The sequence below is a fragment of the Thalassophryne amazonica genome, chromosome 18, assembly GCF_902500255.1.
Source record: "Thalassophryne amazonica chromosome 18, fThaAma1.1, whole genome shotgun sequence".
NCBI classification, from domain to species: Eukaryota; Metazoa; Chordata; class Actinopteri; order Batrachoidiformes; family Batrachoididae; genus Thalassophryne; species Thalassophryne amazonica.
Window position 1 is genome coordinate 71,898,048 of NC_047120.1, and position 20,786 is coordinate 71,918,833.

The following is a 20,786-nucleotide window of genomic DNA, read 5'->3' on the forward strand; positions in this document are numbered from 1 at the left end:
CCTGATCCATGCATTTATCTCTTCTAGATTAGGCTACTGCAATGTAGTAGACTACTGCAATGCAGTCTAGCATTAGGGCTCTCCAACTGGTTCAAAATGCTGCAGCCAGACTTTTGACATGAAGAAGAAAGTTTGACCACATTACACCCATTTTGGCGTCTCTTCACTGGCTTCCTGTCCCAGTGAGATCAGATTTTAAGGTTCTGCTACTAGTCTATAAAATTGTTCACAGACTGGCACTTCCCTACCTAGCTGACCTAATTAAACCTTACATACCGGCCCGGGCTTTGCGTTCTCGGGGTGCAGGACTACTTTGTGTCCCTTTGGGTGAATAAGAAGTCTGTGGGTCACAGAGCTTTCTCTTATCGTGCCCCTGTTCCGTGGAATGATCTCCCTGCATCAATAAAACAGTCATATTCTGTGGAGACTTTCAAGTCCAGACTTAAGATGCACTTATTTTCCCTTTCGTATGCCTAGCATACTGGTATAGTATAGTTCTATATTTTTTACTCTTTTAAATTCATTTTATTAGTAAACAGAGCGTGCCGCAGCCTCAACTTTACCCAAATTCTGGGTCTTTTAGTGAAGTTTAGGGCTAGTGGCCGGCGATCACCTTAGTATTTCTTCTGTTTTTCTTGTTGTTTAATGCTGACAAATTATACTGTATTTCTTGTTTTGATGCCTGATTCTGTTTTTTTTTTTCTCTCTGTTTATGGTATTTGTGCTGAAGACCCTCCTGTCCTGTGCACCAACAGCATTTCCTGTATATTCATTTTGTGAACTGTTCTGTAATTTATGTCTGTATCATGGCCCAAGCAGGGGGTCACCCCTTTGAGTCTGGTCTGCTTGTGGTTTCTTCCTCAGAAGGAGTTTTTCCTTACCACTGCTGCTCTGGGGTTAGCATTGTTAGACCTTATTTGTGTGAAGTGCCTTGAGGCAACTCTGTGTGATTTGGCGCTATATAAATGAAAATAAACTGAAAATTGAAATGACGTCATCAGACATGTACGTTTGTATTTTTACTGTATTTGTACTGTATTTTCCCAAGTTGCACCTGTCAAAAAATGCCTCTTGAAGGAATACACACACACATCGCACCAGTGCTTAAGTCACACCTTTTTCCTATGTGTAGAACTCATTATTTAACTCAGCATTTCCCTGAGGGTGAGTCTAACAATGGACATGAACTCTGTGTAGCACATGTGCACACCACATCATATGTTGTTACTTAACATAAGACCTTTTAGATTACACACACAAAAAAAAAAAAAAAAAAAAAAAAAGAGTAAAATGGACAAACAAATATGTGATGGATAACTTAATGGGTGGGATTTGATGTTGTTTGGACAAAGGCTGTGTAAATATATCTACTGATGCTACTGGACACATCGTCAGTGATGTTCCTGGAATCACTGAGTCTTTCAACATCATACACCCTCAACTAGGTGACCCAGTCAGGGTTGATCACACCCCAGCATATGTCCAGATGGCTAACTAGCTACCACAACTCCATGGTTCTCCTCTCTTGAGCCACAGCTATCTTGAGGCCCTCTCTGCTGCTTCAATGGTATTGCAGATGGCTCACCTCTTTTGCTCTCCTTCGATGCCTAAACTGGTTAAGGCTCTGACAAAGGAACGGGCGGTGAAACCTCTGCATCCAACCTCCACTGGGAGGCATCTTGCTCTCCATCCAGCCTGCTGACCAGCCTCATGTACTTAGAAAGCTTCCTCTCAAACGCTTCCTCCAAGTTGTCTTCCCATGGAACTGTGAGCTCCAGTAGCACGACTTGCCTGGTCGAGTCTGACACAAGGACAATGTCTGGTCAGAGGATGGTGACAACAATGTGGCTGGGGAACTTCAGCTGCAGTTCGAGATCCACCAGCAGCAGCCAGTCTCTAGCAGAGATCAGATTACCTGCCTGTGATCTTCTGACCTTGCTGCCTGCTCCCCAGCTCTAACAAAGGTCATGGATTTCTTGGAGGGATGGAAATGCTTTGCCCACACCAGTCCAGTGCTGATATATTTAGCAATGGTCTTAAGGACTTGATCATGCCTCCACCGGTATCATGGAGTTGTGCCATTTTACAGCAGCTGAGGATGTGTTCTAGGGTACCTCTCTTGGAACACAATGGACATGCTGGTGTTTCTGCTATGCCCCATATGTGCAGGTTACATGGCCTAGGAAGCACATCATACACTGCCTGGATGAGGAACTTAATGCGGTGAGGTTCGGCTTTCCAGATCTCAGACCAGGTCACCTTCCTCTCAGCCGCATTCTCCTACCTTGTCCAAGCCCCCTACTGCCTCATTCCCACTGTCTTGCAGGCTCTTGTCTCCTCCACCACTGCTCTCACCTCCTCTTGAACAAGGTGCTGCTTTTCCTTCCCTTTGCTGTTCAACTGGGAAGTTTCAGTTGGAAAGGATCCCAATCCGGCTCAGCCTCTCATGACCACTCCCACCAGGCCCCTGAGATGCAGCCTTGCCTCAGCCTCTTGGACAGCCTCCTCCACTTCCTGCCTGTTCTCACCCGGATTCCAGCTTTAGCCACCTTTAGATCGCTCGAGTCCCTGTAGTGCACCACTTCTCTTGCTCTTGAAACCTTGAATTCCTCTTCCAAGGATGTGAAGTTTGTTGTTGTGCCCATGGCTCTTTGGCAACCCAAGCCATCTCCAGAGGTGTTTACCGACTTTTCTCTCCAGGATCTCTACTGTAGAAATTGGGATGGCATAGATGAGGAGTGGCCACAGTATCCTGGGAAGGATGCTATGCTGGTAGACCCAGGGTGTCTATTTTCCAGGTAGACCAGATTTGTCCACTGCCTTCAGCCAGCCAGCCAACTCAATGCAGGTTGCCTGAATAGAAGCTCAGAGAGCTGTCAAAGACCTTGCCCAAACTCTTGACAGGCTTCTTTGTGATTGTTGGAATGGCTGTGCCTGAGATATTCATCTGGAATTTGTCCTCCACCTTTCCCTTCCGGTCTGGCTTGATGTTTGGGGGATTCCCTTCCTCAGCACCATGGATCTTGATTTGGCAGGATTAAATTGCATCCAGGCCCACTCCATCATCTTCTCAAGTCCTTTCAGACTCCACCTGCAGCCTGGGACTGATTCTGTCATGACTGTGAGGTCATCCATGAACACTCTGATGGGTGGCTGCTGTTGTCTGGAATGTGATCAGGGCCCTCTGCACTCTGGCTCAGCAAATTTAGTAAGCATATTCATAGCCAGGAAGAACAGCATCACGGAAATGGTGCACCCTGTGATGATACCGATCTCTACATTATGCTAACTAGATGTTATTGCTCCAGAGGAGACCTTCATCCTGAAATTATGTAGTAGTCAGCGATGAGGTCTCTGCACCTACTAGGGCATGATGTTTAATCAGGGTGAGCTGAACTAACTTGTGTGGAATGGAGCCAAATGTATTTGCCAGGAAAAGCCATAGCACTACCAGGTTACTGTTGTACTCTCTGGCCTCTCAAATTAGCTGTGTCACCACACCGTTATGCTCCACACAGCCTGGCATTCCTGAAATGCCACCTTTCTGGACTGATGTGTTGATATAGGTGTTATTTTTCAGGTAAGTGCACAGCCTCCTGGAAATCGCACTGAAGAAGATCTTTGCCTCAACACACAGGAAGGAGATGATGCAGAACTGGTCTAGCTTAGAGGATGTTTCTGTGAAGGCTCTCAGTTGTCCAGGTGGTTTCCATAGTAGAGAAGCTTGAATCTTCGACTGGACTGGATTGCCTGACACGAGGACATTTCGCTTCTAATTGCAGAAACTTCCTCAGCTAAATTTCTTGCTCTGGTAGTCTGACTTCTGTCTTGACTCTGTCTATTCTTTTCTACAAGAGTCAAGACAGAAGTCAGACTACCAGAGCAAGAAATTTAGCTGAGGAAGCTTCTGCGATTAGAAGCGAAACATCCTCACGTCAAGCAACCCAGTCCAGTCAAAGACTCAAACTTCTCTATTAGCTTAGAGGAGTTATCCTCCTTTGGGATCTACACCCCTTCAACCACTCTGCACTGATCTGGGATCTTTCCTTTTCTCCAGAAAACTTGCAGGATTTTCCACAGTCGCAGTAGGAGTTTAGGACAGTCCTTGTACACTTTGTATGAAGTGCCACTTGGTCCTGGTGCAGATTTCGCCCTTGATTTGTGGACGACTTCTCTGACTTCTTTCAGCTGCAGCTCTGACAAGTCAAACTGTACTTCCGGTTCAGGGAGCTCTATGAGGATGTTGCATTCTCCCAGCGTCGCTGTAGATCTCTGTGAGGCGTCGGTCAATTTCTTCCTGTGTGGAGGCACGTTTTCCACTGCACTTCTGTCCCAGAAGGTCTGTAGAGAACTTGAAGGGGTTGGCGATAAAGGCCGCTCATTTACGTGACCTCTCCCATCATCGCCTTCAATGCCACTCTGCCCGGCAAGAACTCTGATCTTCTTTCATAGGATGCACATTAGCTGGGACAGGCCATTGCGTTGCTCTTCTCCTGCTACCTTATACTGGGACTTCAGAGATTTCATCTCCTTCCTGATATTCTGGATCTTCACAGCTCTCTGGTTCACTGAGTAAGATGTTCAGGAGCTCTTCTCATCCTCCTAGCCAAACCGTTCAGCTGCAATGCTGACAATGATCGTTGTCATGGCTTGGAGTTTCCGGTCAGCCTCTCCCTTTGCCAATGCCTCCAGATTTTGGTCAACATCATTGTCAAACTGCTTCCACAGTGAAATCATAGTGGCAGCTGGCCATTTAATCCGTGCTCAGTCTGGCTTGATGTTCGGGGATTTGTTGTCAACGCTTGGAGGTTTGCCACTTTGCCACATGTACAATGCTTACTCATAGACATTTGTCCATTACCAGGGTCTGTTGCCAAAGTAAGGAAATGGTCAGATGGACACAAATGGAGAAGCAAAAAGTGAATTTACGCAGGAAGCCCTCGGTTTGTGGTGCATACCATACAGACTTTTAAATTCCAAAAACATACAAGATGGACACACAGACGTGTGTTGAACGGCATATTGGATGTAATTTTATACAGATGAACTTGGACTGCTGACCTGGACTCTGTTAAGTCCATTTAATTTTATGAATCAGCTCTTTAATTTGGGATTTTTGTTCATTATTGCAGTGAACTTTTTCTATTAAAGTTTGTTTTGTTTAGTATTTTGATTCCTGGGAAAGTCCAATATAAATAATTCTTATACTAATAAGAACAAACATGTAATTTTTCTGTATGTAAGTCGCACCAGAGAACAAGTTCCAAAACTATTAAAAAAAAAAAAAAAAGTTCCTTTGGCAAGGTCCTTCAGACCTGAGTAGTTCCCGCTGTGCAGTCGAGTGTTTTGCATGTCAGCAAGCTCACAAAGGTTTGAATGAATATCATTTCATTTTAGAGACAGAGAACTTCCCGTGATCTCTTAGAGAGAAACAAGAACCTCTTAAGTTCAACAGGAAACCTGCAGCTTTTTTCTGAGGGAGAAAAAGTGGGAAGATAAAATAAGTGAACAATCCAGTCAAGAGTGAAGAAAAGAATAAGAGAAGAGCAAGAAAGATACAAAACGGGTCGACAGGGAGCAAGAACAGCCAGAGACAGAGAGAGAGAGATGGGTAAAGATTGGCAAGAAACACAGACGTCTTTCCCCAAAGCAGGGGGTCAGACAGGGACGCAGTTCGAGTCCAACCCTCTCCAACATCTACATCAATGAACTGTCCGAATCATTGGAACAGTCAGCAGCACCAGGCATCACTCTAGTGGACACAGAAACCAAAGGCCTGTTTTTGGCAGATGACCTGGTGTTTCTGTCTCTAACCAAAGAAGAACAACTTGACCTCTGACACAATTTCTCAACTTCAACAAAGCTGTAATTGACCTGAGAGACGAGGCAAGAAGGGCTTATCATGACATTAAAAAGAACATCAAAGTAGGCATCCCAATTCAAATCTGGCTCCAAATATTGGACTCCATCACAGAACCCATTTCTCTTTATGGTTGTGAGGTCTGAATTAGGATGAAACCCACTAATTATTAAGCTCAAAAGAGAGCTATTAAATTTTATGAGCACCTTAAAAATAGTGACCCCAGTCTGCTGGATAACAAAGTCCTGATCCACAGAGAGACGCCCCCTCAGCCCGCTGGTTCTGGGATTCTCTACACAAACACAAACCCTGTTAGAGTAAACCACATTGTAAGAAAACAAAAAGAAAACTATGTGACACAATGAGAAAAAAAAAAAATCAACCAAAAACCAGAGTAAACTGGAATGCTGTTTGTCCCTAAACAGACAGAACTCAGTGGCAGAATACCTGAGCACTCTGACCAACCCAAAGCTCAGGAAGTCCTTGACCACGTACGGACTCGGTGAGCACAGCCTGGCCGTGGAGAAAGGCCGCCACAGACAGACCTGGCTCCCCAGAGAAGACAGACTGACAGACCCACTGCTCACAACAGCAGGTGGAGAGCGAGCTGCACTTCCTGACCACCTGCCCGCTGCACCAAAGAGACACGAACAGAGACACAGATCACAAACACCCAAACAGACTCTGAGAGCAACATCGACAAACTTCACTATCTGCTGGCTGAAGGACAACAAACACAGCAGCAACAAAGGTTTGAGACACGAAAAGAAGGAACAACAGACACAAACCACCGTAAACCCAAAACAGGACATTAAACTGCTGCGTTACTTTATCTACGTAGAATATAACACAGTTTATAGGATAGTAGATTTTTACACTGAAAACACAGCTTTTTACTATTATTTCAATCTCACATTTATTTACTGTAGAATATTAACTATGTATCTTTTTATTTTTTGTTCTATGTAACACTTGATTTGACAATGTAAATGTATGTTTCCCATGTCAATAACGCTCCACTGAAATGAAATGAGAGAAAGACAGAGACACAGACAGACAGAATGCAGCAGAAGTATTGGAACAAATAAAGTCCATTTCATCGCGCCAAAATTTGCATGAATGTTCCCAAGGGTGTATTTAATATTTCTTATCAATTAGCGACATGAAATTCCCTCATGGCGGCCATTCTTCAAGATGGCTGCCAAAACCATATCTTAAAAGCTGACTTTGTGTGACTTTTCAAAATAAAACAGGAGGCACATAAAGTACTAACATGGTTGTAAAAGTTGAATATTCCATCCTGTTTCTTTCCAATTATCCAGAGTCAATGTTTGTCATGTTTTACTTCCATTTGTGTTTATTCCAGTATAATTTCACAAGGTCTTTTTTTTTTTTTTTTTTGCAAAGGTAATTCTATTCTCACAGCTGTGACAGGAACTCACCTTCAATCCAAATAACACCAATTTGCTCATTCTAAAGACTCATTCAAGAAAATTACATTTTTAAATGAGAGGACCTCATAATCTGACAGGTTGCTATGGTGGCCATCATGAGAAAGGTCTCCATCTTGGAATTTTGAGTGACTACTGGATCAGATTTATACCATAAACATCAACATTGATTATGCCAAATTTGGCGCTTTTATTAAGACTTGCATGATTTTTCTGTTATCAGCTGCACGAAAGACTTCAGTCGGAGTGGAACACTTATTGGGGGGATTAATTAATGCTATGAATAATTCAGGTGTTACTGATATGAGAAGTGATGATCACTTTTGTTTTAACAGAAGCAACACATTAAAATAGTCAGAAAAAGTCTGTTTGAGTCAAACATTCAAAAGCATTCAGATGTTATGATCTCTAGATGTTCGTCAGCTTCAATGAGGCCTGTCGTCATCTCTAATGCTTGATAAAGAAACAGTCACAACCACAACAAGGACGTAACTTAAATGAGGAGACGAGCACCGGATGTGCACCAACAACAACCTGCATCACCAGCAGAGTTTTGAACTGGAACTCCTGTCTAAGGTTCTTACCAGCAAAGTCATCACCAAGTCGGCGAAATACACAAAGGCTGCTCCAAGAACGAATCCCACAGCCACAGGCACAAACGCAAAGGAGCCATACTTCCCAGAATCCGTCGCCATCTCGATCGCCGGTGCCAGCAATGACCAATAGGAAGCAGCAACCATCACCTGAAAAACATAAGAAAAAACAAATTAAAAAAGAAGCAGCTTCCAATGGAGTCAAACTACAAAAAGCATCATTGAAGAAGTAAAGCCGCGAAAACATCAGACATGGCGATGTGGTGGATCGGACGGAGTCGGCCATGTCTCGACAAAAACAGATTGTGTTTCAATAATGGAGGTTGAAACAACAAACGGGTCTGAACAGGTTCACTTTCAGCTTCTGTCAGCTTCTGTCTTTATGAAACCTTTAGAAGCAGATCAGAGAGGACTCAGCACCATGAGGTCCACATCTCCAAAGCGTGATCACTCTGTTTTTGTCTGTGGCTTTATTTCCAATATTCATTAATTTCCTTTCTGTTCCTTTTCTCTGTCCAAAAAACACAACAGCACCGTCCTCATTTTAGACATTGACATTTATCACTGAAATGCCTGATGCATGCACTCTCACTTAAAAACACCCCCCCCCCCCGCCCCCCCCCGCACACACACACAGGGATAAAGTCCTGTGTGCAGCCAGAAAATATGGGAGGCCACCATAGGAGACTCAAGGAAGGCACAGTACACACCTAGGTGGTACAGGACACACTCAGGGGAGCACACACACAACGCCATGGTCTCCATGAAGTTTTGAGCATGTTCAAAATGGGACGCAGAGGCTAGGGGACCCTCAAAAGGACAGCACAATGGTTGGCCAATGGACGCTCAATAATGTGGGCAGTTTATGCTGTTGTTATATTTACAATACAGGTTACCACAGGCGAAAGACCACCAAAGCTGGATGCAAGAAACTAATTTTCACAATGTTTATTTGGACTCTTTTGAACTTGTTTCATGTTGAATGTGATAACTGTGTGAAAATTACAAAGCTGCATTTCTTCTTCATTGTTCATTTGATGTTGAAATGTGAGATCATGGTCTCCACTCATGACAAATGCAGATGATTTTTGTAGATCCATTATTGGGTGTGAGCGAGGACATAGTATTTTATTTACATACTGCATACTAAATGTTTGAGTTCGAGAGACAGGAAATAAAAACCTTTTCTACAGTTTCTGTGTTTATTCTGAAACCATACCAAAGGTTCTTTCAGAGTTCCAATTATGACAACAACTTATTTCCAATTTAAATTATTGTCAACTTGTGCATTCTAAAGACGAACAAGAACAATTACATTGTTATATGAGGGAACCTCATAATTGTATCTTAAGGTCTTCCTGTATATTCTTCATCCATGTCTTTGCCTGCCGTCCTCTGCTTATCCGTCCAGGGACACAGCAGGACTCTTGTCGGTTGTCTTTCCTGCTTCATACACTTTCGTCTCTTGAGTATAACATCAACCACTGTTTCAGGTGAGCCCACTTTTTGTCTCACGACTTCATTTCTCTCTCTCTCTTCCGGTTACCTTCAGCATTCTTTGGAGGCAGTTAACACATGAATACCCTCTCAGTGCTCCTGCTGCTTCTGTGCATACCTTCAGTGCTACACGCTCTTGGTGTTTCATCGATCAACCCAAGTACAATAATTTGATTTATTCTTTCATTAACTCGACTCCAGTCCATCTTGTTTCGGCTCGTCCAGTGACACTCCAGTGGAAATCCTTTAACTGATGTATAAGGATAACTAGCTGTCCTGTAGCACACAAAGTTCTTACATTCCATGTCCCAAGGTGAATGACCTGCTCACTTCCAAACAATGCGTTCAAACGTTTTCACTTGTTGACGGCCTTGACAGCCATGTATCCTCTGTCCTAGCCGGACACAGCACATTGTGTTGATTGACAAGAAGCCCTGTTAACATCCTTATCTGTGGCCATCCGTAGATTCATCTCACGCAATTTCATAGGTCTGTTTGCCAGGCGGTGGCCAGTTCTCTCCTGGCTGGCTAGGGGAGCCGCCGGTCCAGTTATATAGACTCATCCGCCCTGGGGTGTCCCTCCAACACCCTGCCACCTGCGTTGACCAGGATTTGTGCTGTATTATAGCCTCATAAATACAGTCTGTGTTAGGCGAGTTTAAATCAGGATGAGGAGAAGTCAGGTAAGAAGGATCTTCATCCATAAAGTAACTGAAGTACACAGAAGCTAAAAATGCACAGACCCATGTTGGTCTGTTCAAGTTCATATGTTTGTCTCATTATTCACATCAAATCTGATGTTTCCATAAAATTACAGCTCCATGAGTACATGTCTAAATTAATCGACGGGCATCGTGGTGGATCAGCGGTGAGCACTGTTGCCTCACAGTGAGAAGGACCTGGCTTCGCTTCAGACCTGGTAATTCTGTGTGGAGTTTGTATCCTTCCATCTCCATACACAGGCAGATTCCATCAACCGCTGATCCTAAATTGAAGCTGTGAGAGTTTGAATCTGTGCCTCTGTCTATATCCTCCTGACATACATACATATATATATGTATGTATATACACACACACACACACACACACTGTAGTCAAGAGGATATGTCGTACTTGTCGTGGCAATGCCTCAGTGGTGAGGAAGACTGTCTCTTGGTCGACTCCTGGACGGGATGGTGGAATTCTACATCCAGGGTTGATCCAGAGATGCCTGCGTGTGGGTTTTTTAACATGGGAATGTCGCTGCACGCCGACAAACACACTGTTCTTGACAGATCCTTCGTCTGGTCCGATGGCTGGGAAACCCCAGACAATCAGGGTCTGAGGACCTGCTGCAACCTTCATCCACCTTCACAGATGTTGGTTTAGAAATCATCACCTACTCCACCTGGTCCACCATTGAGGACTTCTTGTTTCACCAGAGCCCCATTAGTTGTTTCATGCTTAGGGTTCCAGTTGGGCCTTGACGGGGACCGTACCAGTAAAGGGGCACACAATGTCCCCAACGTATTTCAGCCCAACGGGAAATCTCCAACTTGATCTGGGATACCCCTAGTCCACAGAGCTCTGTTCCTTCCCGTTTCATTCCAAAAAACAAATCATGGTGCGTTTAGAAGCATCACAGTAACGTTTTGATCCATCTTTTGTCGATCTTGAACAAACTTGGTATACGTAGTAGTTACAGCCATCATCAGCATCAGTTTTGAAATGAAAGTGACATTTTCGAGCTGTTCAAAAATTTCAACCTGATCTGACATCTGCTTTATTTTGTGGCTACTTCTGGATATTCATCATCTTAACAGCTTCAATCATTCAGACATATCAGGCAGGTGCAGCGTTACTTTCGTTTTCAAGCAGGCTGCCAGGTCTGCACTTTAACAGCCAGCATGATAAGAGGCATGCCAAAGTAAGCCTTTTCACCCCGTTTGTGCCCTTTTTCTGGATCTTGGGGGAGTGAACTAGAACGGTGCCCTGTGGAACAAGGGAGTGTCACAACGCGGATGGGAGGTTGAATTCTGATACTCTGTCTGTATGCCTTGGTCATGCAACAGACTGGTTAACGTTTTCGGTTAACCTGCAAAACATCATACAAACAAATGCCTGAAATAAATCAGCCACTTTAGATAAACACTAAAAGTACATGTATTCCTCTTTATCTCAAATCTGTGCTCATGAAACAGAAGAAATGGTTTTGATTAAAATTCTGAAACATGGAATGAGAAAAAAAAAAAAAAATCAGGGTGGTAAATTAAGATTCATTAGGATCAAATGTTCAATCTAGTTTCTGTGAAATCTAGTTCAATCTAGTATTCAGTACTTTGAGAAAATATGTAAATGTAGTCGAGATCAGATTTGTTAATGCTGCAGTGACTGAAGTGCTTTGGTGTCTACACATGGAATCATGGTCCTCAAAGCACGATGTTCATTCATTCATAAATATTAGTCTACAGACTAATATTTGTGAATGAATGAACATCGTTGGTTGATACGTGCTGTTGCTGGCTAACCTACCTGGACACAACCACGTCGAGAGCAAAAGGTCACTAGCAAGCTCTTATTTCATACACCAGTAATGTTCAGCAACTGCCATTGGTGGCAATTCTTCATGTAATTGCTTCTTTGTAAGATGTTTCTCCATATGAAACAATGAGTACAACTCTCACTGTCCAGCTCTGGTTTCAAGGTCTTTGTTAGTCTCTTACTCAAAATAATGAAGTCCTTCCTCCCCAGAGGACTAAACCTTCTGCAGTGGTTACTATCTTTGGGTTTTGACCCCATGAAGGATTGTGATGTGAATCTAATAAGATCTATGACCATAAGACGTGGAAAGGTTAACGTCTTGAAACTCTGCCATGTTTTTTCCTTTTTACTGCCTTTATTTTACTCAGAGCTGAACTGGTTTCTGGTTTACCTCAGTCCATCTCTCTTCATTAAACTCCTCCACTGCATATGCAACGTTACTGCAAACATCTGTCTCACTTCTTATTTGTCTTCTACATCGCTCTTGTGTGCGATGATAAATGTCATACTGCTGCTACGTTTACTGTCAGGGAGAGATGAAAATTAAGCTCAAATTAACAAAGTGCCAAAAAGAAAGCTACCTAAGAAACAACAACAACAAAAAAACATTGTGTTCCATGGCAACAACCACAAGCTAATTTGTTTATTTAAAATGTTTTGACAAACATAACATGGATCAGTAAATTGCTGCATTAAAAAAAAAATGGACACCAGCGGAAACACGTTCTGCATTTCCACAGTCACACAAAGAGTAAACAAACATCTGTCCTAGAAAGATCTTGAAATAGTACCTGCAGGTCAAATAGATGTACAGTCACATTTGAAGTTTTCAGACCCCAGACTTCTCTTTCCTGGACCACACTGACCACCTCTGACTGGGGGATCCTGAGGCGTTCCCAGGCCAGTGTGGAGACAGAATCTCTCCACCTATAGTCCTGGGTCTTCCCTGGGGTCTCCTCCTAGATGGATGTGCCTTGAACATCTCCCTAGGGAGGCACCCAGGGGGCATCATTACCAGATGCCCGAAACACCTCAGCTGGCTCCTCTCAACGTGAAGGAGCAGCAGCTCTACTCCGAGCTCCCTATGGATGACTGAACTTCTCACCCTATCTATAAGTGAGTGTATGTGTGTGTATACATACACACACACACACACACACACACACACACACACACACACACACACTAGCCGAGTTCCCTGTTCTACGCACGGGTAATAAAGACTTTTATCCATGTCATTGCATATTTCATGTCACTTTAGTTAAGGTGTAGTAAGTTGCACTGCATTGTGTGGATGCTGTCATTAATTTTCAGAGAGCAATTTGTAATATTCATGAGACCCAAGTGAATGATGATAAAAAGGTTACAGCAGGTTATATCACAGCAACGCTCTGGCAGCCGTACACGGCAGGTACAGTTTAATTGAAAAACCACGTGTCTTGACTTGCATGCAGTCGCGCAGGCCCGTTCAGATTGTAATTAAAGTGCACCCTAGCCAGCCACTATTACGTGGTAAGTAAATTGTGATGCTGCTACCTGACCCAAGTACCATGTAAACTGTGAAAATAAGGGCACCAGTGAGTGGGTCGTGATCTAATATATGAGGCTGACCGTGTGTGTGTTTGCGCATGTGCACTTTCAACTTAAGGGCCCCAGTGACCTCCCCCTTGGTGGCCCCAGTCACCATACCAAGTTTGGTGTCGACTGCATAATTACTGTGGCTTTGCATAGAGAACACAAACCGTGCCACATACATATACAGACTGCCTTTTATATTTCTAGAAATATAAATATTATATGCATGGAATAATATTTTGAGTGGAAGACTTTTTTCTTATTACTTTGTTCTTTTGGCTTCCAAAATTCTGTGGATACTGTGAGCATCTTGGACATTGGGTCCTTTAAAGGTGCACAGCTTCACTTTTTTTTAATAAATCCTTTCAGCTGCTCTTATTTGGGCTTTAAGCAGCACCCATGTGCATCACCACCTCACACAAAGTCTATACGTACATCCAGTGGACTTTAGCTACAAGTGAGTAATAATAATTTATAATTTATTAATTTATATAGCGCCAAATCACGACAAAGTCGCACCAAGGTGCTTCACATAATTCACAACAACACAAATTAATCTAAATTTAAAATTAAAAGCAAGAAAAGCACAGTTAAAAGATAAAACACAGTAGAATAAAAAGAAATTACAAGGCAAACACAAACAGATTAAAAAATTAATGATAAGACAGTCTAAAAAAGTGGGTCTTCAGTCTTGATTTAAAAATCTCCACCATGTCAGACTGCCGAATAACAGCAGGTAGATCATTCCAAAGACCCGGACCACGGTAGGAAAAGGCTCTATACCCCACAGACTTTTTGTTCATCCTCGGAACACACAGAAGCCCTGCGCCCTGCGAACGCAAAGGCCTCGCAGGTACGTAGGGCTTAACCAAGTCCGCCAAGTAGGAAGGCGCCAGTCCATGAACAATTTTATAACAATAAACAAATAAATTATATACAATAAAACTTTAAAATCCAATCTGTCAGAAACCAGTAGCCAATGAAGGGATGCCAGAATGGGAGTAATGTGGTCAAGTGCGTGCGTCGTTATATTTGTTTCCTTTTGACGGTTCCTTATCTATCTTTCTCTCTGTACACAGTTCAGGTGAGGTGGCATTTTTTCCTTACTTTTTGGTGTTTTTTTTGTTAATTTTCGGTTTGTTTGTTGGTTGTTTTTATTGGTTGGTCTGGTTTGCGTGTGGTTTTGCATGGTTTTTGCGGCGGGTTTTGGCGCGGATGGCGTCTGGGCCGCTGCCGGCCCTCTCTCTCCGTCAGGGGGTGAGGGTGGTCCCAGACCCGGCTGTGTCTGTGGAGGATATGTCCTCCTGGCTGTGGGTGAGCAGGTCGGACATGAGAACTTAACGTTTGCATCCAGAATGAACAGAGCCGTGGTGGTTTTTCTGTCGGAGGAGCGTTTCTCTGCTCAGCTTTTGATCAATGCGGGGAAAAAAACCAGATGGAAGTGATGTTAATCATTTGTTGTAAATAATGCTGCGTTTACACATAACGACAAGTCACGAATGCGACGAAGTACACATTCTTGGCCGCTGATCACAAATGCAATGATTCGGGGCAGAGGCGTCAGGTGTCCACAGGAACTGTTGCAACCTGTTACGATTAATGGCGCGTGTTGCTGGAGAATCATCAGGAACCATTACGCACAGTCAAGAATAATGTTCCGTGTTGTTGTGTGTAACAGTGCGTCGTTAAGTTCTGTCACGTGAACGAGGTGAATTGTCTCCACACACACACACACACACACACCCATATTCATCCAACCGAATTCAGATCGCTCCAGTTTTTCAGAAGAACTTTGTGACTGCATGCGTAGTTGGGCTCTGTGCCATGGAGTGGTGCAGAGAGGAGGAGGAGGACAGAGCCAGATGTGTGGCTTCATGCGGCTCTCGTCTCGCGCGTTTTGCCAAACATCAGGCACGTGCAGCAGGTGGAACACCTGCAGGAGAGCGCTGAAGAGCACTGAAATGAGACTTTTAGCCGACTTGGTGTCAGCAATCAAACTGAATGCAGTGCAGCAGGGTTTAATTGTGCGCACGCTTCTTCCTCCGCCGGACTGGAGGAGGTGCAGAGATGTCTGGCTGCTCTGGTTCCTCTGGCTCAGACTCGTCCTCCCGTTCAACAACAGCAGGTGGAACACCTGCAGGAGCATCCTGAGGAGCTTCAACAGGAACTGTGGAATGACACTTGGCCGACTTTGCATCACTGTTCCTCTTCGTCATACTGCATTAAACTGAACGCTGTGGAGCCGAGTTTAATTGTGCGCACGTGACAGAAAACTGATTCGTCGTGGTGCGCAGTGAAATGTGACGCCGCGTTACAAGTCGTGTCAAAACTTGACAGTTTCTGTGTCACTTCGTAATAACGCGTGACAGTTTGGGAATAAAATAAATGGTAAATGGACTGCATTTATATAGCGCTTTTCCATCTGAATCAGACGCTCAAAGCGCTTTACGATTATGCCTCACATTCACCCCGATGTCAGGGTGCTGCCATACAAGGCGCTCACTACACACCGGGAGCAATAGGGGATTAAAGGGCTCCAGGAACCCTCACAGGAACCACTACAAACGTTGTCACGTTCTATTAAGGATCAATACTCATCAAGACGGATCAATATACTCAGTTGCGACCTCCACAACGTGAGACGAAATGAGGGTGGCGTGTGACATTCGTGGAAGATTTTTTGACAAGCAAAAACATGCTCCACGAATATCAAGAATATCACACACCAACACACACTATTAAGAAACATATTCAGATGTGTTAAGTCACATTAAGAATGTCAGGAATGTGTCACGAATGACAGAAAAATGACATTCATAATGCGTCTTGCGTATGTGTAAACGCACCATAAAGCTGTGTTTTTTTATTCTCTCTCTCTCTCTCTACAAGTAATCAACCACATCACAGCAGTTTTGAACAAACCTAAATGTTGTGTTGCCCTCTCTTCTAACAATATACATGCTTGTAATGTAGCTGCTTCTGACACCTTACAGTAGGACTTGCATTTCTACAAGATTGTGGCAACGCTCACACTTGTATCACATCATCATGTAGTGAGGAGCCAGCTTTCTATGGATCCTGGCGTAATATGAGATCGGCACCCCTGTTATACCTTTGCAATTACAGATGAGGGAATACCACATGTGAATCGATGGAATAGTTTGGGGCATGATGGAAACAACACTTGAAGACATCTGTGTGTTACATCTGGTGAAACACACAGGCCAGGGAACACATCTTTAAGCCTAGACACAGTTCAACATGTGTCAGTTGGGGCAGAGAATGACTACAAATCACCTCATTTTTTCAAATAATTTGTTTTGGCTTCTCCCTTTCTGGCCAGGGATGCGATTTAACACAAATTTAATGCCGGATGCCCTCCATGAACCAGGAAACTGAAATGCTTGTGCCACCGTGCTGGCCGGGCCTCATTCCAGCAATCAATGAAGCTAAAAGCAATGACACTATGAAGCGCGACCAAAGGTGGCGGGCACAGATGCCTCTAGCATCTGCTACTATAAGCAACAGGCTGGTTGTTGTTGTGTCCCAAGGTTCTTGAAAAAGAGCAATGTGGTAGGCATTTAGCATTTATGCAGGTACTATAGCCTGTTTGCTAAGAGTTGCAGTAAATTATGAATCTGCTAATATTCACTGGCAACTTGCCAAATGTGTCTGTGAATATTTCCAGGTTTTGGCCACAGCAGAAGAAATTATGAATACAGCCAAGCAAATGCCGGGTTCGGGACTGTAGACCGTGATGGAACCAATTATGACGTTCTGAGTGATGCCTGCTGGAGAAAACTGACAAGTAGAAAAGAGCTGACAGAATGAGGTTTGTTATTAGATTAAATAAAAAAAAAATGAAACAGAATGAATCTGTCAATTTAATAAAGTGCTTTAAAACACGAGCACACAGAAGATGAGTCTTGATTTTTATCTGTGCAGAACATTCAAACTGCAGGCACGGCTTCGTTTAACAAAGGGCTTCACAAATTCAAATCTAAAAAATGACTCACAAAACCCTGCGGGCGCAATTTTACCTCCCATAGTGCAAATAGGTTTATTCACCTCTCTGAAATACAATTCACAGTCACAGGAAACAATCTCTCACTCATTTCAGCCAATGTTCTCAGCAGACCAAGAGGTCAGAGTGGAGACTTTCTAACCTGGAGACTGTCTACTGATTTGAAAAGAGCTGACCTTGAAGGATAATTATTCCAAATATGTCAAAAGATGAATTCAGATTACTGAGCAAATGTCATCAGAAGGAAAAAACAGACTGCCGAGCAGTTCCCAGAAGAAATACAAATTCAAGTTAAACATGATGTTTCAAGCTCTGAATAATAATTATCAGTTTTGTAGTTGCAGCATAAATCCTCAAATGTGGTTGTTATTATTAAAGTTAAAGGTCCTTTCAAATTTCACAAAACTGACAAAACTTAATTTCTACTGAAACCCAAGCATTATACTGTTAGTTTATTTTTGTAACATGTTGCAAAATTACAGCTCATTTTAGTGAAGAGAACATGTTGATCTGGGTGGAACTGCGTGGCTAATATTGTATCTTCCTTCCTCATGCAAACTGACTGCAACAGGAAGCACACGTGTGAGGTTTTACAATGACATTTGAGGTGTTACCTAGTTATATAAAGTGTTTTTAGATTTAGAAGTGTTTATTTCTCACTAAAGTTTACAAAAGATATACGAAACAGATTAGATTTATACAGAAATGCATGTTTTAGAGCATTTTCACCATCTTGGTTTATATTGTTGGAGTGAGCAACCAGCTGATGTCATGCTGCCTTCCTTTACTGTGATTGGCCGTCACCAGGGCCTTCCCAGCATCCTCGCACAGATCAGGGGAAGGCCCCACGTGATCTATGATGTCAGTTCTTGAATTTTGACCCATGAGGGGACAAAATTCATCAATTTTGATCGTATTGGCAAAATCACATTATGAATCCCTCATTTAAATGCTAAGGAATTAAATTATAGTGGTGCCAAAGAAAATGAAATCAATGAATTAAATCACGCAAGTGGGTCAGGTCAAAGGTCATCTCAAATCTTCATGCACGCTCACTTCCTGAGCGTGTCAGGATGCTCTTCCTCGACTATACCTCTGCCTTCAATACCATCCACCCAAAAAAGCTGATTGGAAAACTGTCCGATCTGGGGGGTCCTGACCGCCACCTGCAACTGGGGTCTGGATTTCCTCAGACAGATGGCAGGTTGTACAGATGGGAGAAACGGTTTCCGCTGAGCTCACAATCAGCACTGGATCACCTCAGGGCTGCTGCCTCAGCCCCAATCTCTTCACCCTGTAGACCCAAGACTGTCCAACATGTGCAACACAATCATCAAATACGCTGATGACACTTGAAAACAATCTGCATGCCATTTTCTGGGGATTGTTTGTTGCTGTGACGCCACTCTGAACTTCACACAAATTTAAATTTATTAATTTATATAGCGCCAATTCACGATGAACTCGTCTCAAGGCGCTTCACACAACAAAAACGAACGCACGAACAATACTGTTTACTTCCGGGGGCGCGACCTGCTGCTGACCCTGCGCTCACTGTTTGTCTGTTAGCGTTATTAAATTTGTTTTAACATTTTTTTTTAAGCAGTTCATTGGTTTAATGTGGATGTGACCTATCAGAACTTCACTGCACTTTGCACCTTATCGTCGCAATGAAAACCGGACTGCTGTGGATCATTTTCTGCCTATCAGCGTTTGCGCACGGGAGCTGCCTCACAAGCCGGCAAAGCTTCCTTACCTACACCAGAGAGCATCTTTTGTCACTTCGCTCACCTGGTGGAGTTCCTTCAGTTTGTCTACCTGCGGACTGTCAGGAAATCCGACGGCCTCTTAAATGTCCGGGGAAGAGGAAAAAGCGTGGCTCCAGGGGAGGCGTGAGGCACCGACTCTGGAGACGCCGCAGCAGATTCCCGCTGCCTGTCATCACTCTGTCTAACGTCCGCTCGGTAAGCAATAAACTCGATGAACTTGTGCTGAGAGCCGAGCATGACAGTGAATTTACACAGAGTAATCTTGTGTGTTTGACGGAAACATGGCTTAAAGATCATTACGATACATCGAGCCTGTCAGGCTACACCGCTGTCAGAGCGCACAGGGACGCGCACAAATCCATCAGAGGGGGTCTGTGTTTGTTTGTGGATAACAGCTGGGCCACTCAATACAGCATACGAGAGCAAGTATGCACACCTGACTATGAGATACTGACTGTATCTTTTAGACCCTTTTATCTTCCGCGGGAGTTCGGACAGATCACTGTCATTCTCGTATACGTGTCCGGTCCAGATGACGACGCAGCAGGAGAGAGAAGAGCAGAGAGCTGTAATAATGCACTCAGCCGCTCTGCTGACCAGCCCGTTTTCATTCTGGGTGACTTTAACTCCTGCAGTCTGTCTGCCCACACCTGCCCACTCTACAGCAATATGTAGACTGTCCTACACGTCTGCATCGCACGCTTGACCGTTGCTATGGCAACATCCCAGAGGCTTATAAAGCGGTATGCAGACCGCCTCTTGGAAAATCTGACCACAGTGTGATTCATCTTTTGCCTAAATACAAAGCTGTGGTCAAAAGAATTAAAACAGTTAATAAGCAGGTACAGGTGTGGCCCGAGGAAAGCAAAGAGCAACTCAGAGACTGGTGTCTCAACAGCCAGCTGGAAATCAATGTGTCTAAGACAAAGGAGCTTGTTTTTCACACAAAGCAAGAACTGACCGTGCAGCCAGTTTCACTCGATGGCCAGCTTGTTGAAATGGTTGAAACTTTTAAATATCATGGTACAGTTCTTGATAGTCACTTGAGCTTCTTTGAAAACAATGATTTTATCTTTAAGAAATGTTCACAGCGACTCAGTCTTCTCATAAGATTGACACATCATAACACTAATGATAAAACAAAGAAAACAAATGAGTCTTTAAACGTGACTTAAAAGTCTCCACAGTATCAGACTGCCGAATGTGTGCCGGGAGATCGTTCCATAGAGCTGGAGCTCGGTAGGAGAAAGCTCTGTGACCGGCAGACTTTTTATTCACCCTGGGAACACACAGAAGTCCTGCACCCTGAGAAGGCAGGGCCCGAGCTGGTACATAGGGGCTTACCAGGTCAGCCAGATAGGGAGGTGCAAGTCCATGAACAATGTTATAAACTAATAACAGTACTTTAAAATTCGATCTTGCAGGAACAGGAAGCCAGTGCAGGGACGCCAAAATGGGTGTAATGTGGTCAAACTTTCTGCTTTGTGTCAAGTCTGA

General features: G+C 43.6%; 1 protein-coding gene across 3 annotated transcripts in view; it reads right to left on the minus strand.

Annotated features, from left to right (window-relative positions):
• LOC117530729 (zinc transporter ZIP11-like) overlaps window positions 1-20,786 on the minus strand; it is a 184,936-nt gene that overhangs the window by 140,525 nt on the left and 23,625 nt on the right. For all 3 annotated transcript variants that reach the window (XM_034193628.1, XM_034193629.1, XM_034193627.1), the window contains exon 4: window positions 7,896-8,054. In XM_034193628.1, the coding sequence (XP_034049519.1) occupies window positions 7,896-8,054 (159 nt within the window). The remainder of the gene's footprint in view (window positions 1-7,895; window positions 8,055-20,786) is intronic.